This window comes from Haemorhous mexicanus, chromosome 7 (assembly GCF_027477595.1).
Source record: "Haemorhous mexicanus isolate bHaeMex1 chromosome 7, bHaeMex1.pri, whole genome shotgun sequence".
NCBI lineage: Eukaryota > Metazoa > Chordata > Aves > Passeriformes > Fringillidae > Haemorhous > Haemorhous mexicanus.
Window position 1 is genome coordinate 18,527,996 of NC_082347.1, and position 24,627 is coordinate 18,552,622.

The 24,627-nt window shown below is 41.7% G+C and overlaps 1 protein-coding gene across 1 annotated transcript in view; it reads left to right on the forward strand.

Annotated features, from left to right (window-relative positions):
• The first annotated feature begins 1,783 nt into the window (after window positions 1–1,783).
• ZCCHC24 (zinc finger CCHC-type containing 24) overlaps window positions 1,784–24,627 on the forward strand; it is a 106,792-nt gene continuing 83,948 nt past the window's right edge. The window contains exons 1-2 of the mRNA XM_059851269.1: window positions 1,784–2,323; window positions 18,425–18,625. Of these exons, the coding sequence (XP_059707252.1) occupies window positions 2,084–2,323; window positions 18,425–18,625 (441 nt within the window). The 5' untranslated portion in view covers window positions 1,784–2,083. The remainder of the gene's footprint in view (window positions 2,324–18,424; window positions 18,626–24,627) is intronic.

Sequence of the window (24,627 nt, forward strand, 5' to 3'; positions counted from 1 at the left end):
CAACTCCACAACAACAAAACAAGCAGCTTCAGCCTAGTTCCCCCTTCTAGACTTTCTACCATGTCCTGACTTTTTAAATACCATCTGCCAGAAAGGCAAGTTCCTCAGATGCAATATCTGTTTCTGGGGGTTTACTTCATTTACCAGCAAATCATGGAAAATTGTCCTCCACAATTTAAGTCACTAAGCCTTATCCACCTTTTCCTTCTTTAAAACACTATGCAACTGTTCGAGTATGGGATGCAATTTGATTGAATTCTTCTGTTATGATCTCTGTTGTGGAGAGAACATAAAGACCCTTGACACTGGTAGAAGTTTGTTCCTTCTCAGGCTGATGCACACATATTTAAATGTGCCACAAAGGGCTTCTAAACCAAGGGAGTGTACAAAAGAGTGAACTGCATTTTTGCTGCAAGGACTTTGTCACTAAAAAAAATTTAAAAAACCCAAAACAAACAAAAAAAGTAGCCTCGTTAAAGGAATTCCATTTGATTCAGCTGTTCTAAGCTTGACATTGCAGTTCTGGAAAGTCAGAATCTTCACCTGCATTTAAATTCCTGCAAGCAGATAGCTCTGCTGCCCTAACTAGCAACTCTCAAAAGTTGAATGCATCCATCTTTGGTGTTTGCAGTTGACAACTGAACAGCATTTTCTACTGTGTGTACACTTACCCTCATTTTCTGTTGCTTGTAACCAGGCCTTTTCAGAAGAGTGACTTTTCTTCTATCTTGGCAGAGACATATGGCTTATTACAGCTAACCAAGATGCCAACTTTGATGTTTCAAAGGTCAGATTTTTTTTCCCGTTATCTAAGTAAAGGAGGCTTTTTTTTCCCCCCAAAACCATATTGGGAAGACACATTAATTTTTACCCTTTTGTCACTCAGCAAAGAGCACAAGGAGCTATGATCAAGTTTTTAAGTTACCTCCTGGGAGCTCCTTTGAAAACTCCTAGTTTGACTACTACGGTGTTTGTACCAAAGCAAGAAATATCTGCCCTGTTCCACTCATCGCAGGGAAGGCAGCAGGGAAGAGTTTATGAACTGTAATTACCAGCTTACCCACTCAGGCTCCTTCCTAAAGCAGGAATCATTCATCATCCTCTTTTGTGCTACCCACTCCTTAAAAGGCCTACTCAGCTTTAACTCCCGGGTATCCCACCACAGCCAGGCTCCCCAAGAGCCCACGCCGGGCTACCTAGATGGATTTCAAAGGGAACATCGCGCCGCTCGCCTGCCTTATTTGGAAAACCCTAACTCTGCATGGCTTGGCACAACCTCAGCGGCAGCGCAGGGCTTCGTAAACCTGGAGGACTGACAGAGATTTAACGAGAAGGAACCTCAGATTGCAATGAACTCTCAGCACCAGCAAGAAACAGAAATGAGAATAAAAAGAGAGGGAGGGCTGACAAGAGCCGAGCGAAAGTTGTCGAGTTAAAAACAAGCCCAAAAGGGCCCAGCGAGGAGCCCTCGGGAGGACTTTGCGCGTGTCTGGCGCAAAAATCTTCAGGAAGGAGGAAAAGGAAGGCCGGGGAGCGAGGGAGGGAGCCAGTCCGACCCCGGCGGGCAGGGGCCAGTGATCCGGGGACACCCGCGGCCGGCGGCGCGGACACCTCGGCCGCACACGCTCCTCCGGCCGCGCTCGGGCGGGCAGGGCGGGGGCGGAGCGGCGCCGGGACGCCCCTGCACCCCCGCGGCGGCTTCGAGGCCTATGGGGGCGCGGCGCCGCCGCCGGAGCGCCGGCAGCCCCTCCCCGCCGCTGCCTGCGGGAGTGGGAATAAAGACAGATAGCGGGGCAGGCACCGGCCGGGCGGGCGGGACGTAGCGCACACAAAGTTTCCTGCAGAGCCCGCGGGCGGCGGCAGCGATGCCCGTGCTGCGCGGAGCGCTGGGGCTGCGCGGGCGCCGCTGGCCTTAGGGGAGCGAGAGCGGCGCGGGGCGCGGCAGCGAGCCCCCGGCCCGTCCTCTCCTCCGGGCGGCCAGGAGGAAGCGCCCCGGGCAGGGACGGGAGAGCGGCACTGCCGGAGCGCGGGGAGGGGGACCGGCACCGCGGGGCCAGCCGCGCCGGCGGAGCCGGGGGGAAAGATGAGCTTGTTGTCAACCATCGACACCAGCGCCGCGCCCGTGTACCAACCCGCCCAGCTCCTCAACTGGGTCTATCTCTCGCTGCAAGACACGCACCAGGCCAGCGCCTTTGATGCCTTCAGACCCGAGCCCTCCTCGTCCCAGCACCCCGACCTCGGCTACACCAAGAGCACCCCGGAGCTGGGCTCCTCACTCAGCTCCAGCTATCTCAACAGCTTCTTCCAGCTCCAGCGGAGCGAGGTGAGTCTGCCGCGCCGCCCGGCGCGGAGCCCCCGGCCCCCCCGGGCCACAACCGCCATGATGCCTCGGCAGCCTCCTGCCCCCTTCCCCGGGCCGACACCGAGCCCGCCCGAAGCAGGGCAGCCCCGCTCCCCGCCGCGCACGCCGGGGCGGCTCGGCCACCCGCGCAGGCTCCTTATCCTCCTGCCCGGCCGGCTCCTTCCCGCCCGGCGCTCCCTCGCTGCCCGTCCCGCTAACGGGCCGGGGCGAGGCGCCGCCGCCGCCGCGGCATTGGCGCGGCCGCCGCCTCCTCCCGCCGCCCGCCAGCGGCGCGGGGCGCCCGTGTTGACAGTCTGGTCAATGGTTACACGGATTTCCCGTGCGCAGCCGGAGGGACGGGGGGCAGGACACGCAAAAAGTGCTACATCCGTCATAACGTGCAAAAATATCACCGCAGCCGCCACCCCCCCCCCCTTTATTTCCCTCCCCCCCAAAGCGTTACTTAAAAAACTTGATACAAGACTAGATATGGCTTATGAGAGATCAAAGGTAGGCACCATTTGAAAGGAAGAAATATAAACAGGAACGTGATAAAAACAGCAAAAAGTTTTGTGCACGTTTTGTAACGCAAAACAAGACTAAATCTAACCAAAGGGAAGGAAGCTAAAAAACTGGGATATGCAAAGACAATTCGCTGTGGAACTCCCTGTCACAGGAAGTTGTTGAGGTCAAGCACTTCTGCATTGGAGGGGTTTCACATGTGTGGAGATACTGCAAGGTGGCACCTCACACACCACAGCTCCCAGCCTCTCCAGAAAAGACCCAGCTACAGTTGGCACCCTACTGTGGGACTCTTGCCGGAGGCATTCAACAGCGGCTTTGTTTGATATGGTCAGATGGACTATACATCCCAACCTGCTCTGGCACTTCCCACAGACTGACATTTCAAAGTCCTTCCAGCACTTTTTATGTTAAACATCGACTTTAAAAGTATTCTCAGTCAAAGTACACCCTTCTATTCTGTCAGAAAAGTTATGGCGTTATTAATTAAAACTAAACCAAATTCCCCAAGTGCTCTCATAATAGAGCTGCTAACAGTTGAGAGCCAGAGTTATATAGACACGGTTTCCTTTATTAGAAATATTTTCTTCTTTAAGAATTTAACAAAGCACATCCAATTTCAAAATAGATGCTGTTTTTGAAAGTATGTGGCTTAAAAGACGTTCAACCTGATTAAGTTTTATTAAGCATGACATGACATGGGCAGCTCAACAACATATATACTAACAAGCACATTGATTTTTCAAGAAGATTAGCAGGCAGCGCAATTTAAACCATTAGCTACCTACCTGTTGATGACAAATTGTAGATTTTACCCCTTCCTGCTTGGCTTTTGAGCTTTATGGTACCCAGGTAGCAGCAAGCCTCCAGGAGTTTGGCCAGCATGGATTCCAGATTGGGACTCTCTTCAGGCCCGTGTTTGTTGAAGTTGGGATACATTCTGCTCACAGCAGGTCCTTTATTTTTTGGGAGAAAAAGGAAGAAACAAGTAAATGGAGTCTGCATTCAGGAAGTCTTTGAAACAGTCTCTGAGAAACAGTTTTCTCTTCCTGACAGTTCCGAGTTCATTTTCAGCTTCTACTATACTCTGTGCAAGGAGGGGCTAATCCTTTTGTCACACTCCCTTTCCACTTGGCTCATAGTTCTTTCCATTTTCACCCCTAACCTTTCTTCTGGAAAATACTTTGCCTGCTATGCTAGCCTTCCTCAGGCCCCTGTCTCTGCCCCAGCTCCAAGCAGTTAGTGCCTGTGCAGCCTCCCCCCAGCTGTGCTGTTTTCAGATCCCAGAAGTCACCTTCTGTGTGGATTCCTATCATCCACAAGCTGTAACTTTATTCTGCTCTTTTTAACCTCATTACAGTTTCCTGTGGCACATGAACAGCAGCAGCAGCAGCAACTGAGAATTGCAGCTCTGTAGAAAGCCAAGAGCATTTACCATTCAGAAAATAAGAAGCCATCTCATTCTATACAGCTATTTTATTATTTTTTAAAGATAAAGCATGTTAGTTTGTTGCCATTCATTTTCCAGCCTGTGATGATAGCTTTGACTTTGTGGCTGGTGGAGACACTTCTATGTTTCCACCAGTATTCACCTGAACTATGTCTTAATACATGGTAACCTGAAAAGAGGGAAAGGGGCACAGCTATCTCCTATGGTATGGGAATGCATCTCCCTGCTGGATATGCCCTGAAGGAAGTAGGGAACCCTCTAATTTCCCAGGCTAGCACTGCCTGCTTATACAGCAGCTTTCATTCAAGGGTTTAGAAGGTGCTAGAGATACTGTTGCTCAAAAGAAGTTCTGTCAATATGTTAGATGCTCTGTTCTTTCCAGAAACGGGAAACTAGACTGCTTTTTGGCAGGAGTCACCCAAGAGTTTCCGACAATGTCATGCTCCTAATTCTTGAGATTCTAACATCTGTTTATTTGCAGTTGCCATTGGGTATACACTACACATTTCAACCACATAAAATTATTTTGGAGAGCATTAGTACTGTATGCAGTTTCTGCAGCAAGTGGGCTTATGCTATCTTTGGAACAACACATAGCTTTCCACAGTCAAACTGTTGACTGTTTTCTACACAGTGCTTGCTTTGGTTGGCATTTTTTTCCCCCCTCACGGTTTTGTCCTGGGTTGGCTTAGCCTGGAGCCGAGCTGTGACAATGATTGACACATAGCTGTACACAATATTTGGAAAGTGACCTAATGAGGGTCCAAAATAGCAACAGATTGAAAAATGATAGGATCATAGGGTGTAAAATAGTTGTGTGTCCTGTATGTTGCCTTGCAATTGAAACTTTCTGGAGAAGAACACTTGGAATAAGAGACAGCACTTGTGAGAAGTTGCTATTATACAGGGTTTGCAAGTCTGCATGGCACTGCCTGTGTATGTGACTTGCATACTGACCAAAGGAACAGGACAGAAAAATAATAAAAGTGCCAGCACCCCCAGAGTAGTCTTGTACTTCAAGATTTTTGTCCTCCAGACTTTTTCCACTACAATGGATGCCTTCTAAATAAACATGATGAACACAGCTGTTTGGTGCATAAAAGCCTATTGTACCAAGAAAAAAAAAACAATAATAAAGGTTTAAACAGTAAAGCAACAATGAGTGTTTTGTTCTGTATGCAAGACTTGTTTTGCAAAACAGACCTGCTTTAAACCGAACTTTATGGCAGCATTTGTTATCCTAGATATGAAATAAAAGCATGTTAGACCACTAAGATGCAATAAATTGGCCATTGAACTGAGCTCCACCCTCATTATAACACCATCCATCAAAGCCAAGTATTTGAGGTTTTGTTGTGAGGCTGGTTACGTGGGATTTAATGCCTTTGAGACACAGCCAGGTATCTGTGGCTTTGTCAGTGAGGGTTATAATTGAACAACCTAGAGTAAGGGGGCAAGAGACTCATAAGGTATTTTTCTATACTAACAGGAGGCATCCTACCAGGTCCATGCTGTCTTTGGTCAAGAAGAGACAGCAAGCAGTAACTAGAAATTATCATAATATAATAGTTAAATTTTTTCTCTACTGTGTCTTTCAAGAGCAAAATTCCTTCTAGAAGCCTCTATGGCAGCCACTTTCTGGATCTAAAACAGATTTTATTTAAGCACAAATAACTGCATGTACTAGATGAGAAAATAATCACCATTTTCATGTTTCTGACTTAGAGACTTCCAGTCCTTATAGGCAAGGGGGGAACTAACTGGGAATGCGAACACACCAGCTAGCTCAGTTTGCTGCAGTAAATTATGGATCACTTGCTTGGAAGGAAAAATGTGTGGAGTTAAAAAAAGTTCATAGTGTGCTGTGGAAAATAACATTCAAAACCCTGTGAAACAGAAGCAAGTCTAAAGCACTGGGATAGATTAGGTAACTTCCCAGAGAAGATGTTAGCTTATGAATGAAACTAACAAAAACTATTGAAACACTGGAAGAACAAAAACATAGGGAAGGAAATTGGCAGTTCTACAGAAAATACATTTTGTCAGACAAGCTTGTTGTCCATCTGTCTTTCATAGAATTAGCGGAGTACATACTAGGCTGATACCTGCTGAAGAAAGATCTGTTATTTGGCCTAGACGAAGTAATTTGGAGGATAATTATAAGATTTTTTAAAATCTCCATTCTGTTAGTATCAGAAGAGTACACTGATTGCTATACCACATCAGGCCATTTGTTCCTTGAATTAAGTGCAGTATCTTTGAGAACAGCCATGATTAAAAGATTTTAAAGGGAAAACCAAATGCCTTTTAAGAGGCTGCTCACAACCAGTATGGTCTGAAGGCAAACTCAGCAGAGAGGCAGGTTAGCAGAAATTGCCATATGTTCCAAAACATGTCCAATTTGTTTAATTTTGTGTAAGATTGTTAGTAATTCTAACACACAGCATGCTTTTGATCCACAAGGTGCTTAATGTGCTAGGCATTCAAGTGAGGACTTCTTGCTTTCTTGGCTACAGGCTGACAGAGTAACAGTCTATGGTACCTAAAGATGATGTCCTTTAATAATAATGATTACTGTTTATTTCCTAATTTTATTTTTTTTCTCACTATTGTTTGTGTAAGTACCAACACTGGAGTGCTCTTAACCGTCTCCAGATTTTATTGAAAGGGCACCAGTGTAACAATTCCTGTGTTGCAGGAACTTGTGCTCTCTGCCTCAGGATGATTGTACACTACCGATATTTTGTGGCTACTTAAAGTGCCAGACAAGTAATTCCAAAATGCCTTTCAGGAAGTGAAATGTCAATTCTCACATCTGACCTCCTAAGAGATTCCAGGGAGCTGAATCTCTTATGTTAATCAGAGGACAACATGCATTTGGAGATTTTGGCAGGACCAGCCTCTGTCCTCCTGACACAGCCAGCTCCAGAGCCCTTTTGAGGATGTTGCCTCAGCATACAAAGTGCAGCTTTCACAGCCCACTGTACACTGGTCTCAAAATCTTACATCCTATTACAGGTATTTGAGCTAATAACTATTCTGTTCCTAATTCCAATTGGATATATGCTTTAAAATGCAAAAATTCAAGGGTTTATGTCTATAAGCTTTCTCTTTTGCACCCTATTCTTATCTCTGCAGCCATGGCCTCCTGCTTTGCTACTTCTGTAGCCTTTGGAAAACACCCACATTTGCCAGGGAAATAAAAACCCCACATGTGAATGTACTATAGGAATTGGAGTCAGAAAATAAGATCTATATCTTGGATAAAAAGCGTGAAACTCAAATTATTATCCACATTACACTCTTCCATTTGTATCACCTCAATATGGCTTTAGGCTTCTCTATTGTCCAGGATCAAGTTTGTGTGTGTTTTTGTAAGTGGACAGTTCTGCATGTAGCAGATACTCTCCTTACTCTTGACACGTAGGCTGAATTACCTAATAGCAGTTTGATTGCAGGAAGAAATGCACAAGAGTCAAATTTGATTCACCAAAGAAAGTGTTCTAAATACAATTATATTGCTTTTACTCTGGCTTCCTTACTTGACTAAGAACAGCAGAAAGTTCCCGAAGTAAGAAGAAAATGTGTTGAATTTACTCCAACAGCCAGAGCCTCTTGTGTTGTGTCCTTAGCCACAAACTGCCCCTGCCCCAGCAAATGCTGCTGTAGCTCTGCAGCACACCTGCCCTACCTCCAGCTTTAACTAATTCAAACATGACTTACACCTGGGCTTTATTTTATTTACAGTGAAAGTATTATCCACCGTAGTCATCTGCAGCTACTTGCTTTCACATCACAATCAGAACCACGCTTGGAAAGCTGGCAAGAACTAAAATATTAATTGCTGAAAGTAAATCAAGTCTTCAAGAAGAGGAATATTCACTTTCTGCTTTACTATTGATTTATGTTTCATAGCTTGAAAAGAAAAATAAAATCAAGAAATATTATATTATTATAGCTATATTTCTTTTTACAGTTATATTTTTTATTCCAGATTAGCTAAAAATCATTGCCAGTTCTTTTAAATCACTTGGGATTTTGTATTCTATGCAAATTCCTCATTGAGAGAAGCACTGGCATGCTTCTTCTGCTTCACAAATACATTCACATCTTGGAAAAAACCTGTCAGGCAGTATATAGAAAAGAAAAACACACTAACCTATAATTGGAGGCAAAAGGATATAGAATTCTTGTTACAATTATATTTTATACACAGAGCTTTCATTTACAGTTATTTTATGCGTTTACAGTGCCTTCCATGCCAAAGCACCCAAACAAAGGGGTGATGTAACTGTGTGTTGGGTAATGATTTTTCATCCACTCCTCTTTTGCTCTGCAGACACAGACTCAGTTATTCAGAAAAGAAAAGGAACATCCTTCTCCAGTGAACTGCACAAATAATCAGACAACCGAGTCTGACTTGAACCAATATATTAATTTATGAAGTGTATGGAATGAATTAGATAACCAAGAGGTGTAGTAAACTGCTTTTATCCAAAAGCCAATGCCACTCTTCCCCCCCACCCAGGCCTTTTTGGTTACATTTGGGAGATTTTGTGTACTTGTACAAGATAGAACTTGTAGAGATGGTCCTGCTACTTGGTAATTGACAACTAGAAGAAAAGATTGTGTTTTACTGACAGATGCTAGGTGAGGATTAACATGAAGGAAAGTTTCCTAGATCAGAGTTTAAGTGCACCATAAAAGGTCTTTGAAACACAATTTAGTGAAATTTAAATCTAAGACCAGAGAATTTTCTCCATGCTGCTTTAAGAAGCATGAAAAATAATGACATAGTGCACTTGCCAAAAAGTGCAGGCACAGATATTACAGAGCCAAATCATACAATTCTGATAATATGTATTTGCATAGGAAGAAAAGCAGCTGTATCCTGTTACCCAAATTGGATGCATACATAAAAATGCTACCTAAAAAGTGATACCGAGTATAACCTTCCATTTTCTGAGCAGATTAATGAAATGTCACAATTAATACCCATACCTCTCCCCAGTTTGTCTTCCCCAGAAGAATCGCCAACGGCCTGATGCCCATTTTGCTAACTCTGGAATTGCTCTTCCTCTTTTAGAAAGCCTCAATGAAATTACTAAATTAAATGGAGAGAATATAAGTCTTTTCCTCATGGTTTACTTAGGTTCTGTGTGGGTTCCAGAGTAATTATAATAGATCAAAGCAACTAATTAAATTTTACAAAGCTATTCAAATGTTACAGTAATGCTGACATAATTCAGACAGACAGTATTTCATAAGTGTAAAAGCCTGGATCACTTTGTTTTTCCTGCAGGTTGGTTCTTACTCTCAGAACCCTAGCAAGCGATTTGTAATCTGCTAAAAGTAGAATTTAAAATTATAGACAGATTCACTTGAGGAAAGCAGAATAAATGCAGGGTTACAAGTCCTTTCTCCCTGTCCCTCATTGTCTAGCCAGGCCAGCACAGCTGTGGAGAGTTTTGGTGGCTTTTAAATTTTAACATATCACAAGCCCTACTTATCACAAGCCCTTACTTTCATATGTTTTGGTGTAAGCAACTAGTAACAAATCCAATACTTTGACTAAGAGGAGTTTTAAGGAGCCTCATGTAGACCCTTTTTCTTATCTCTTTCAACTGCTGCTGATGGGAGAACTGCTGCCTGGTCTTCCAAACCTCTTTCTTAAGAAATACATTTTGTGTTTTGACAAATTTAGTTTGAAGTTTAGCAAATGCTATCATGATCCAGGACTTGAGCTCATATGCAAAGCAGAGATAAATTCCTGCAGTATTAACTGGCCACCCACACCTACTCCCTGCATGTGGTAGGATTTGGTGTCTCTTTTCAATGAACACAAGTGCAATACCCTATATAGAAGGATTGTGGGTACCTGGAAATCTGTATTTGCCTCTCATCCAGCTAAATGCTAACCAAGCAAACACTTTAGGGCATCAGCTTTGGTCTCAAAGATTTCTCTTGCTTCTAGGAGTTCCAGGTATCTCAGTGATCTTTGCAGGGGAGTTGCAGCCTATATTTCTTCACACTAAGGGAGCCTGCTAGGCAACTATTTTGTAAATAGTCATTAGGGCTGTGGATACTTGTGGTTGAAAGGAGAGCAAATTATCTATTGTACAGTCATTGCACCCTGAAAATAGAGGACTAGCAAGAGTTTTTAAGAGGGTTTGGGCATCAGTGATCCTTGAAATACAGAGGTGTTCTTATATAACCATCTTTCTCTAACATACATTGCAACTGAAATTAGTAGAATAATAAATTCCTCTAACAGTCACAACATGGAAAGAAAACCCCTCAAATCTACTTTGAAACCAGATTTCTCAGTTGTTATTTTATAATTTATCTGAAGTAGATTGTGATGTTTTAGGCTTGCTTGCTGAGATCACACTTCAAGCTGTGCTGTATCACAGTTGATTAAGAGGGTAGCCTTAGACGTAGATAAAACTATCTAAAAGCTGGAGTCACAAAATGAAATTCCAGCCTGTCATTTAGTAATAGAAATAATTTATTTTCCTCACTATATTCAGTTTACTAAAAGTTTTTGTCTTGCTGTGAGCGCAGGAGCTGGGCCCCTGGGCGCACTGCGAGGGGCCCGCTCTGGGCAGATGATGTATTGTTCCTACCTCTGACAGCGACCTCGGCTTTGCCTCTTTTCAACTTTGGCAGCCGTCACAGAGGTTTCTGTGCCAAGAAGGCATTACTGGATGTAAATGATATAAACAAAACTGTCTCAGACTTAGAGTTCTGTTTAACCCAAAATGGACATTTCTTAGCAAAACCTTTCATCATGCAAGAGCTGCACAGGAGGTGAATGCTTTCCTAAGTGTGTCTTGAACAGGCACATATCTATTTCCGGGTGTTATTTTTCTTGCGTTTGGAGTGTCAAAAGACCTACCAAATGAGAGGAAACTCGACTCTTGTTTTTCAGACTGCAGGTCAGATTGAGACAAGATTTCCTGCAGGAAGCAGAGATGTTAACAGAAAGTGCAGGGATCAAAACATGTCCATCCGTTTCTCCCCTCACTTCGTGCTATACAGCCTTCATGACCTGCTCCTCGCCAGAGACCCCTGTCTAGGGCAAAAGAACTTGATTCTGGGCAGGGGGACAGAGGGGCCTGCCAGGGACCCTCCCCGTGGCCACTCCCTAAAGGTCTGGGAGGTTGGTGGCCAGGGCAGACCCGGCTCAGGCAGGCAGGGGACAGCCTGGGAATCCAGGGCTCCTGGGGGGATGTGTTAAAGCAATTCGCAATGTGAATGGTCTCTGTTGTCCCTAATATAGTGCTCATGTGTTAGAGCTTCTCTTGAACATAAATGGGCAGTTGTTGGGCATTCAGCAGATGAAAAGGAACCTTGCAGAACTTGGTGCTAGATTTAGAAAGTTCCTTCAAGACTGCATGCTTCTGACCAGAGCAAATCTCTGTCCTCTCCCACATCTGCCTTTAAAGGCCTTTTGTGAGGTCCCTGTACATTGTGAAAAAGGCATGTCCTCGCTGATATTCACAGCAAACCCTTCCCTGAGGCTGAAATAATGAGGATCACACTACTAGCAGAAAGCCAAAAGGGAGCTCCAGCAAGCCTGGAGATGGTGACTTTGCAATTCCTGAACTGTCAGCAATTCCATAGCTTTACCACTGTACAGTTCAGAGGGAGCAGGGTTTTTTTGAGACCTGAGAAACTCATTGAAAGCTTTGGATCCAAGTGTTAAGGGCCAGCAGATCTAAAGCAAGGTGAGGTGGTGGCGTGTGTTGCTCTCCAGCCTTGCTGTGATTGAAGGGACACACCAGTCATGCTCAGAGGAGTGTGTTGCACCCCCTTGCTGTTCTGCAGAATCTCAGCAATTGCTGCCTGAGAAGCCACAGCCAGCTGAGCTGTCAGATTTGGAATAACTAGATTAGAGAGATCTATATGCTGGATTAAAGATTCATTGCCCTCCAATTAGTTGTTTCCCAACCACTGGCAGGTCATACTGCATTTGTAGCTGTCTCCTTAAGATACTGTTTCTGCAGAAGGAAGGGCCTAGTGCCATCTATCTGAAAATATTTAGAAGCAGACATTAGTGTTAGCAGTTTAACATAAACATGTATTTGTCTAAAACTCCCTGCAGAAGAAAGATTAAGGTATACTTGGCTAGTCTAACTAGCCAGGAATGCATTAAGGTTTACTTGGCTATCTACATTTATCTGTGGTTTTATATGAGAACTTGAGTAATTTGGATTTTACTAAAAGTCAGGCTAAAGACCAGATTTTTTTGACAGCTGACTTAAAAGTTGACTTCAGAAGAAAACAGAAACCTGAGTCTTTTTTTTTTTTTCTTGCTCCAGGCAAACATTTTCTTTACTGAGTGATGAGCTTGGCTTTTAGTTTTCCAATGATAAAATGTTACTGAACAAACTCTTAAGCTGTTTTTTTGTAAAAGTATCCAATTTATCAGAGAAGCTAGAGCAGACACAAGCCATACAGGAGCAGCTTTTGAGGTTTTCCAGTTCAGCCTTGGTAATTAAACGTCTCTATTTCTTCTGGCTCAAATTAATACAACTAAATTTATTGCAGTATTTTCATTTAATCCCTCTGTTTTCAGAAGGCTTTGGGGTTGGCCATAAACATTGATGATGATCTTAAAGGTCTTTTCCAATCTAAACAATTCCATGATTCTATTCTGTGATTCTGCATTGGATGTTTTCTTTGGGGACGAAAACAGGGAGCTGTTTTAACCACTTACGAAGAGCTGAAGCACAGAGAAGTCAGAGATTTGAAGTGCTATTCTCCAAACGTGGTTCTCTTCTGGTGCAACTATTGTGCTTTCACACCTATTGCACGGCCCAGTGGCTAAAGCTCAAATCAGAAACAAGCCTTAGGGCACTAGTAAATAGACAGCTATAGGCCCTCGGGTTAAGTTTTGTATATTACACATACAAGCCACTGAATTACTGTTTGGGTAGCTCAGATTTCCCTCTCCTCCAACATGAAAGTAGCAACTGAGGGCAATGACTTGTCTATCCCACTGTTTTATCCATGACACAGCACAGGGACCATTCAGTTCTTATCTTTGTGAAAATCCAAGCTGATAACTTTAGCACCTTTTGATATTTTGGTGCAGGGCTAATGAGTAGCATGGCTAGCCTGGTTACTGTCAAACAGGCTGGAAAATATTTACAGTTTACAGTGGATGAAAACCTTACATTTTCCATACTGATGACAGGGCAATCCAACTCCCTTTTCCTACAGACTTCAAACAGCCATGGTGTCTGTCAACTTAACTCTGTCCATTAAGACTGCTTTATTTGTGTTTGCTTTATTAGGTAGCAGCAAAAATAAGTAATCAAAAATTCTTTGCTCTTTGCTTTTCAATAATAGCCTATTTCATGTTGTGGAAGCGTTGATGACTGGACTAGATTGTAGGACCATTGGAGTGCTGCAGGGCCTCACTTCAGTGTATGCAATTACTACAATTGTAGAGAGAACCATAGGCACAAATCACACTAACTTCTAGACTATCAGACAGATGCACTGGCCAGATACAGCCCCCATCACCTAGCACAAGTCATTCTAGCTTTCTGTACTGGTGGATATGTTCATCTTTATCACTGCCTTAAGGGTCCAGCAACCACAAACTGAACTTGGGGCAGAAACTGGTTTTTCTAGAGATACCTCTACTTTTCCAGTCCATGCCTAATAAGAAGATACCAATCCCACATGAACAAGTTGCCATTGCTTATTAATACCAGCTGGTCTGGTAGATGCTCAGGCAAAAATGTCATAATGGAGAGGCTGTTGTGCTCTCTAGTCCCTTTTAAAAACATACCTTTATAGGTAAAGCAGTAGCTATACATACCAAAGGGAAATTTGGAAAGTAAGACTTGCCTCTTATTTATCTTTCAATATTTAATTGCATATTCACAACAGTTGTCTTTCTTTTCAACATTATACCATTGCTAAAAAAGAAACTAAAGAGATAAAGCCAGGATTTCAGGGTTTCTCTTTCTACCTCTTGACACATCAATCACAGAAGATGTTTCTGAAAGGCAGGGGCCCAGCCAAGGGAATCAAGAGCATTAGCCAATCATTCTTGTAATGAGGAATATCTTGGAGGTGAATTAGATACTGGAACTCCTGAGTCACTCACATATGGTAATCTACTGGAAATCAGAGTGAGGAAGCTATAGAAGACAATAGCTGCCTTTCACAAAGGACCACACTGCAACCCTGCAGGTTATGTGCCCTTTAACTGGAAACACTGAGCAAGCAAATAACAAAGAGAAATTTGCTTCCCAGCACCACCAACAGATACAGTTTAAAGATCTACCCAGCAGTGAGGTTACCTTTGGAAAATACAATACAAGATCTTCAGTTTGGTACATATGCAATTAAATCAACAAGTTTCATAGGAAGGAAAAAACAAGCATAGACAAACTTACATTATCAGCTCGAACCTCCCACCAAGGCTGTTTCTAAGTTTTACCACCAGGTTCCCCATCCCCCCAGTATGGCAAGATAAGGAAATCCTGAATTCATTGCAGCTGGGCTGATGAGCCTTGTAATTAGGACATGCAGTGTGGTCTTTCAGGCGCCTTGACAGCACTAACTCTTTCACTGCCAAATCCTTTTTGCCTGTTCAAGCTCAAAATGAGACTCTATTTGAGAGGTACTATTGTCTACCACTTAAAGAAATAGGTTGGCTTTGCTAGTGTTGCATTGTGAACACAGAGCAAGTCATTGCTTTTGGTGGAATTCATGAGAGGAGCAATCTCCCTGCCACCTCCCAGATGAGTACTAATACACTTGAGACCAGAGTGAGTCAGAATGCATTTGTTTCTTCATCTCTGTTTTCTGTCTGAGGCCATCAACACTCTCCCTGGCACTCTAATCACCCCCTGGACATCTCCTTTTGGTGTGAAGCTAATTCAAAGTTTTTATTCAAAACCCTTCTTAAAAATCCTCTTTGCAGCAGTGCAAATACTTAGTAAAGGCTGAATTGCCTGTTTGCTCAATTGAGTGCCCCAGAAAGAAAGGAAAAAAAAAAAAAAAAAGACCAAAACTGTTTTATGTATCTCAGCAATATTCATTCACCCCTTGTCTTTTACAATGACAAAATGGAGTCAATCACCATTTCATCACATTTGTTACAAGCCCTAAGCTTTCACTATTTGATTCCAGGGGCTGGGATGAACTTTCTCATTACCACCCTTATTATATAACTTAGCTTTTGGGAATGGTTTATTTCCTCATCTCTTTCTGAAGAACTAGAGATTTCCAGAGCTAGAAACAGGATGTAGCACCATTTGTGCTGGTGCTCTTTATAGCAACTTTCAAGTGCCAGATTGATGTGTTTTTCACATTGTCTTGGAGTGAAACAGATTTAAGGCCATTTTCCAGGTCAGATTGGCAGGAACTGCTGAATTGGTTTGCCTGACTATACCCAGAGGGATGGGCTGCATCTTGGGAGCATCTAGTCATTTTCCAGAGGAATGCATTGTTCTTTAAAGTACCAGTGTCATCAGCAATGTCCATCTTCTCCTTTACTGTCATGTTCTGGGATGTTATATTTGTTTCTTCCTTTTCTACACTGGGCCTCAGGATGATTGTAGGGAAGTGTTTCGTGGTGCCACGTGTGCACTGAATGTTTTGCCGTGTCCAGAGGTGGCATGCCAGCTGAACCAGGTGGCCACTTTTAGAGCAGTGTGCCACTCTTTGGCCACAGAACCATTGGGGGCTGCTAAGGGTATGATTTAGTTTCAGTGCAGCCCAGAGTCTGATGGGATCCTAGCCTCTGGCACAGCTTCTGGCTGCCACGGTTGAAACAAAGTTTGTGAAGGTTTGCTGCCAAGGTGCCAAACTGCACCCAGTTCATTATTGACCTGAAACGTGCCAGGAAGGGTTGGTGGAGGAGTGAGTTACATAATACCCAGCTGTGGTTCCAAATTGCTCCCTTTTAATGAGGACAATAACTCAGTGTAAAGGATGTGTAGGAAAGAAAACAGTCATCACTGCATGCCCTATGTCCAATTCAAAGCCCACTGTAGGCAGCAGATAGATATGTTTTTGTTTGTTACTGAGTTGGCCCTGGGGGAAAAAATAGCAACCTCCTGATGGGCAGGAGTTATTCTGCATCCCCAGAAGATATTCCAGATTTTGGCAATAGGTAAAGAATTTGCGACTTCATACGGTCTGTGTTCATACTTTCACCCTTCTATAAAATCAGATAATAAAGAATTTGCAAAGTTACTAATGGGTGTAATGTAGGTGGAGTACTTGAAGAATCTCTTGGCAAGAGGCTCTCTTAAAAAGAAGGATTTTATATTTTACCAAGAGCGTATAAGAGAAAGTGGCTCCTAGGGAGACAAGAACTTCTTGAAGACCCTTAATTAATACTATTTTGGCATTCACAGCACTTCCCCTTCCTTTTCAAAATCTGATGCCAAGAATTTCTCATTCCAATAGCATCCAATAAATCCTAGAACTAAATTCCAGTGACCATTGGAGGTCTCTTTGGTTGCTTGATGGCTAAAGCAGCTAAAATCTTTTTATTCATTTTTGAAATACCTTTTTCTCTTAAACTCTGTGGATTTAACCCCTGAAACAAAGTGGCTGATGCTCCTCTCAGCCACATCATCTTGCACAGCACGGAACTGTGCTACACAGGATGTTTTAGCCTCAGGGCATATGTGAAGTCCCAGGTGAGATCAGATTCCACTCTGGGACCTCTTGAATTGATCCTGCTGCTGTGCACCAGCTTCAGCTTTGCAAGAGGAGTCAGTGGAGATCAGCATGTTGTGTTTGACTACAGTGCAGGTGGGTGAGGCAGATTACTAGGCTGAATTCTTCTGTACACCATCTGTGGAAGGATGGAATGCAGGGATAGTTGGGGCTCACCCAGGTATTTGCCCCTAGAGCTTTAATATTATTCTTTTGGTATGCAGCTGTCACCCAGAAAACACTCACTGTGCAGGCACCCTGAATGTTTGAGATTTCTGAAATTAATTTAATTTCAATTTCAGATTAATTTCACAAACTCTAAAACAATTTCAGTGCATGTCTTCAAAATATATATAACATGTATAAACATATGAAATCACATATAAAGACCCCATTGAAATTGAATTCAGTACAATTAAAGCACAGTCACAGACTGGACCTCTTCTTACCTCACTTTCCGATAAGCCAGCAGTAATTCTCTGATGGCAGGAGAATTACATGAGCATAACATTGCAGACCTAAGGTGGAAACACCATGTGAAATGTGTCCCATCATGTGAGGATGGAAAGGACACTCAATAGTTGGTCCTATTTCTACAGTGATTCATTATGATGTTAATTTTTAAAAGAGTTTAATTTTCCTTTTGAACTCCACTAAGGTTTCTTTTGGGCCTTAAGCAGTTAAAGTGAATTAATCCTTGTTATCTCCATTAGGGAGAATACCTATTTAGGTGTTGATGGGTTTCCTGCTGTTCTAAAACTATTGAATAGCAAATTAGGAGCTACTGATTTTGATTTGCAGAATGAGAGAGTGAGGATCCTATTGAGGTGAAGTACAAAACCTAGGTATTTACTGTTTATCAGGAAATGTTTAAATCACAGCAGGTTCCCCCTTAGAAAATCCAAACCAGATGTAGCTCTCAATGGTTCTTGTTATTATTTGAACATGGGACTCTGTGTTGACTGTCTGAGTAACCAGATTGGAAATTAGAAGTTACTTTGCATTTTTCTTGGTGTTCTTTCCTTTCCCTGACTTCAGTATTCTTTGCCTAAGTAGTTTTGGACACAAAAGGGTTCTGTTTTGTGAGCTGTTCTTTCAGCTTTTTGCCTGCATAATCTAACTGTACTATGAATGCATTATGGCCAAACACAAGAAAGCAATCGTTGCTTAGTGGAAAGGTTGCAGTAAGAGAACCATGGCAAGCTCAAAATTTTCCTCAACAGTGGGGTGACCAGCTCCATTGCAGTGCCATTGTGAAGCCTGTATATTGCTTCCCTCAAATGTGTAGCCATGTTCCTAAGAAAAAAATAAGTACTTTGTTTTTCCTGCTATTTTTATCTATCCCCTATTCAAATCTCCCTGAGAACAATCCTTAATACAGTACTGTGTTGCATGTGACTTGTTTTCTTTTGCAGGCTCTGAGCAGCAGTCTCTACAAGAGTGCCTCACCTTATGGCTCACTTAATAACATTGTGGATGGGTTAAGCTCCCTCACTGAGCATTTCTCTGACCTATCCCTTTCTTCAGAAGCCAGAAAACCCAGCAAGAGGCCACCTCCTAACTACCTGTGCCACCTCTGCTTTAACAAAGGACACTACATCAAAGACTGCCCCCAGGTAAGTGATGTATAATATTCTGAAAAAATATGCATCAAATATGCAATCAGTCCTTGATTTATCAGCACAGAATTTGACTGAAATACTTTAGAGTGAGTAACACTGAAGAAGTATCTTGACAAAGTGCCAAGCTAGCCATGTGTTCTTTTAATCTATTCTTTATCACAATGCTGATGGACAAAGTACACTATTTCATTTGCCTTGTAAGTATTACAGAAGACATTAATCTAGGCACACAGCTAAATAGATTCTGGTAACTTTAAAAATGTCTACTCTGTAATTTTCTATCAGGCAGCACTCTGTATTATCAGTTTGGCAATGGCACTTAATACAACGAGTTACATATGCTAATGGAGAAGAAATTGTTACAATCAGAGAGAACTTAGAGTAAGTGTTGCAGTAACACAGGCTTCAGGTATTTTGGGTGCAAAGTCTTGCAGTCTTTTGTCCTACAGAAGAGGTTTGCTGTACTTCGCAAAATGCGGTCTTTGACTCCTAGAACTTTTCTGTAGTGGCAAAGCTGGCAATATTTATTTCCTTCAAAAAGAGGTATAAACCAGTGTGCACTAAAAGTACTTGCCAATCTACAATTTTTTTTTTCCCCTGAGGCTCCCAAGCACAGTGAACCAGGTTTCCTAATTTTCTGGTTTCAGCTGGATGCAGTTGTGTTGCTGGCTTAAACTTTCACAATTGCAACAACATCCTATGTAAATTCCCAAGGAAATTAAAATGCTGCCAATACTCTAAAAACACAGATGTGGACATTACTAGCATCCACTTCATTATGACTTTAACCTCCTAGCCTCTTATTGTGTGACTTTGAGCAGAAATAATCTGCATAAAAATTAACTACAGTTAATTTGCTGTTGAGGATGTCAGACATTTGTAAACCAAAACAGGCGGAAAAACATCTGCCAGCAGAGGAAGGAGAGCATGAAATCAAGTCTAACATCAGATGAGCTTTGAGTGTATTCCTCTTGCTGTTATGCATAGACTAACTTTATCACTTTCACTGTATATCTTTCATTAATTCTAATGAAAGCTATGGAATCAAAGTATGTTTGCAGTCTTAAGTGTGGCACTTGAAAATATTTTTACTTTTTATTTTGATCTAGGTTGAGTAAGAATTTTCTTTAGGAAAAAACTATGATATTTTCTTTGCTAGGAGATCAAAAGTACTCTGGTTTCCTTACTTAAGTGTTTAATCTACTTAATTTAGAATGTTACAGAAGAATGCAAAGACAGAACCATGAAATAGCATACTTTACTTAACAAGAGGATTGAAACTCCAACCACTAAATATGTGGCAGAGTGAGAAACTGCTGGACTGGGGGAGGATGGTTGTGCTTTGCCATGCTGTGTGAGAAGCCAAATGAATGCAACGGGCCTCCTGACAATCAGTATGTGCAAGCTGCAGCTCACACAGACCAAGTGAATGCGTCAGTGTTGGAGCAGTAATGCATTATTTATTTCATAGGTATTTTTATGGTTTGAGGCACTAGGGATTAAACATGTTAGTGAAAATTGAAGATATGCACACCATGAAATCCAGGAAATACGAACAATTAAGGATTGTGTAGGAATGCTAATTCTCTTAAATTGCACATCCTGTATATTTTCTTTTCCAGATTTAATTTGTAAAGTCTTCAATTTTTCTGTGAACCAGGAAGTGGAAAGACTTCCTACTGGCATACTCTGTGACTATCCTGTGAGTTTGGGAGGAATGAGTAAAGGAACACAGGACAGAGAAACATCTGCTCGTTCACCACGTGCAGTCTATGGTTATAGGCAGCCATATCATACAGCCCCTTTTGAAAACTGATCAGGTTTTACTTGGGAAGCATTTCAGTATTTTGCCTTTGCTACTGCTGGTCTGGGAAGCTGCTCCAGAACCTCAGTCCCCTCCTAACTAGAAATCTTCCAGTTTCTAGGATGAGTGTAAGTCATGGCCACTTTATAGTCATTTGTTCTCCTGCCAACATTGTCCTCCACTGAAACAGCTCTTATCCCTCCCTGGTGTTTATCTCAGGATGTATTAATAGACTGCAATCATATCCTCTCTCAGCATTCAATCACATCCTCTCTCAGCTTTCATTCTGTAGGACTAACCAAGCCAGGTTCTCTCAGTTTCTTCACACAAAGTATACAGAGCCTCTATTCCCCTGGCCTTCTCAAGGCTGTTCTCTTGTGCTTTTCATCTCCTTGCTCATTCATGGCTACACATACATGTGGCATCCCAGAGCAGAGCCTGTCAGTGCCTTCTGCTGTGTGTGCACGGTTCTGTTTATGTTAGTTAAGGGACAGGTGATACGATATTGATTCTCTTTAGCTGGAGATTTCTTTTAACACAGGCAAGTGCTTTCTGGTTTAATCAGCAAGTGCTTTCTTGAGGAAAAGCAGAGTTAAGCATTCACAGGAACATACACGCTTTGCTTATGTTATCTGAGTTTGAGGACAGTTCTAAAGAGGATGACTCTGTGTATACAAGTTATGTTCAAAACAATGAAAACATTGTGCACAAAATGGGAGCAGCAATGGTAGGATCAGGCTTTTGTCATAAAGTCCCCATTTTTTACCACTGCTTTTGACAATAACTGTTTTCTTAATTTGAACATTATATGCACTGCTTAATATCTTAGGTTTTGATGCTTAGTTTTGCTAGTGCTGTCAAAAATAAAAGTTGTTTAGCAAATCCTACCACAAAAAGGGCTGTATTTGTGTGTTTTTAAAGTCTTTAAACCTGGATAGAGAAAATCTGATCTGGACAAAACATGTACCAGTAAATCATACAGTGTTTTTCTTTTGTTTTTATGAAACTTCCTAATAAGAAACACATTTTGAAATGGGGTGTTCTATGAAGTTTTTTCTGCATAGCAAAGAAATTGTGCAACTACTTTAGGACTTAATATCCTCCCTTAATTCTGCCTGCTATCACAACTGAAAATATATGTTGTTTTTCTGTTGTTGTAAAAGTTCATGAAAATGTGTGTATCAGTTCAGATATATATCTTAAGTGCTGATCATATTCCAGGAGGTTAAATAATTATAAACAAAAATTGCCTGCTTTAGTTTTTAAGTACCTATTGTATCTGCAATTTGTCTAATATTGTGTCCACAACTATCTGTTTGAAAATCAAAATGGGATTTAGCAGACTTTTATTATTTTACCATGTAGTTTGTGTCATGCATGGTGATAGAAAGTGTTCTTTTCTGTTTAGGAAACTACCAGAAATAAGAGCAATGTTATGATTGCAATTCATCATTTCCAATTTGCCTACATTTGCAAAAAGCTGTTTGCTGCAATAATTATGTATGAAAAACCCAGCACTAATCTTTATAGCATACCTACATTTTTTACAAAACTCATTTATGAGTTTCAGTGGCTTAGACAGTAACATCTTACTCATACCTCTCTGATGTTCTTGCACATACAGAATTCTCATTGACTTGAATGAAGTGAAAAATGTGTAGAGAATAAAGGTTAAAAGCAGTGTTCTTAATATAGCCCTGCTATTAAATTATTATTGACAGTGCCATAAAAAATAAACAAGATCTTTATCTTAAAATAGCAAGGAAGGTAAGGAATGAGAGTACTTTTCCTGTCTGGTTTACTAGGGGTTGATTGTATGATATACAAATATATATATATATGTATATAGATATGTCAAAACTTTGTATACTTATTTGTGTACTCAGAGGTACCATACCTATGCCTGGGGACCATAGGGGCTTTTTCCCCCCAATGAGTTCTGGACCAGTAAAATTAAAGATATATGATTCTATATGACATTGTTTTATATAGCAGGTGCAGAAATTATTAGAAGATCTTTTAAAAAAAGTTACATTGCCTCTTTTCACCCATTATCACTATATCTTTATTTTAAATACTATAAAATATAAACAGGGAGGTCCTTTGTACCAAGTGTGGCCTATAAAAAATGAATCTTGCTCCTTTAAATTGTTAAGAATGTTATTGACATGAATTCTCTTCCATGAGGTCACCAACCTAAACTCAGACCTATCATAGAAGTTTAATTTGCAAAAAGTATAGAATAATGGGGTATGGTGTCTATATCTAGATACAGTCTATGTACACATTTGTAAATAAAACACCTAGTTCACATTCTAAGATGTTCCTTAGTGAATGAACCTTTGCCATTTTTCAAAAATCTACTTAGGAAAGTAAATACACAAATCCTGGACCTCATTTTTTGCTTACGTCATTCCAGTTGTTAATTTAATGAGGAGCAACAGAAGCCCAAGCTTGGAGCTCCAGCAAAACATCTCTGTATTCCGAATTTTCAAACTGCTCTACCTGGTCTTTCTGCCAAGCACCAGTTCCATCTACTGGTGTCTCTGCCCTAACTGTGCCATTCAAATACTGTGCCAGTGCCAAGCTCATTGAAAAACCCTTTCTGACAACTCCTGTGAATTTCTGCACAGGCAAGGAACCCTTGCCTCATGGTGATGTGGTAGGGAAAGTAAATGGGCAAATATTCCTGTTCTGCAGTCAAATTCCCATGCACTGCCACTATCCCAGTTTCTGGGAGACAGGGGAATGTTGCACAGTGTGTTTCCCAATTTCACATTGTACTTACAGAGAAAAGTGCCATGTGCTCCCAGGAGTACAGACATATATGTAATGGGAAGCTGTTAGTCTCTTTCTGCACTGCATGTTTAAACCTGTGGCTGAAATGCATGGCATGGTCCATCTATTGATGTGGCCAATAGTGGGAGTCTTTCCACTGCCAGCAGGGATCTTTGAAGCAGATCCTGTTAAACTGAAGTGCCTAAAGAGCACAAATTCAAGTCAATAGGAGCAGTAGGTAATTGCTGTGGCTGTTTGAGTTTGCATAGATTTGCTTTTGTGGTTTCATGCAGGATGTGGAAGAAATCAGTGTCAAGCTGAGTTTAGTCCTTTCTTCTTAGTCCATAGCTTGGCCTGCCAGATCACGCTGCCCTGAAGCTGTCCCTCCCTGTGGTCAGATACAGTGCATCTTTGGCAGGGGAGCTGCCTCAGCAGGCAGCTCTTTGGCTGCAAGATTGAAGCAACTCTCATGCCTGAAACATTCATCTGATTTGACTTGTGCCTTATGGTTGTGCAAGGATCTCAAAGGTGCATAACATTTAAGGAATTCACAGCTGTGATATCTCCAGGTACCAAAGGCTGACTAAGATGGCAATGAGGAACAAACTAGCATCTCTACAAAGTTGGAAAAAATTTAACTTTGTGGTTTTTAGCTCCAAAATCTTTTTTTTTTTTTAACAAAGCAAAACAAACACTAACTTCTTGGAATTTATCTTCCCTTTAAAGCAAAGGTGAGATTTCAAAGAGCTCTGGAATTAAAGGAGATCACAGACCTTAGAAAATCCTAATATTCACTCTGAAAATGTTTTTGATAGTTGCTACATTTTACATTTTCTAGTAGGTTTTTGGATATTGTGTGACAGCAGCCAAATAAATGTGTCTTTTCTCTATTGAACTGAGTGAGATAATATTATTACTCAGTTACAAGATGAGAGGTTAATCTCCCCATTCTTGGAGGAATCTGACACCATGTATGGGCTCAATTTTGCAGGTTTCACCATAGTTTTTGATCAGAGTATACTTGGTAGCATTTAATCTGGTGCTGTACAGGCCTCTCCTATTTATGCTCCAGTTCTGTTGGCCTAGAGAATTACTGAAGTATCCCTGGTACAAATAAAGCAGTATTTGAATCACCAGAATTAGCATTCTTCTTGCAGAGGAGGCAAAGATGAAAATATGGGACACATAAGAAAAGAAAACAACAATTTTACATGTGGTAAGTTAGTGGTGTTAGTAGGATCAGTGCTGAGACAGAAGCTGGTAGCCTGTGTTACAAGGAGGGAAAAGGTGTTAAATCTCTGCTGTATGTAATTGCTTTTAAACCATGTGTGGCACTCCAGAAAAAACATCTGTATGTCTAGCCCCTTCATTCTCTAGCTTTGAAATACATTTAGGTATGCACATCTCTTCACCT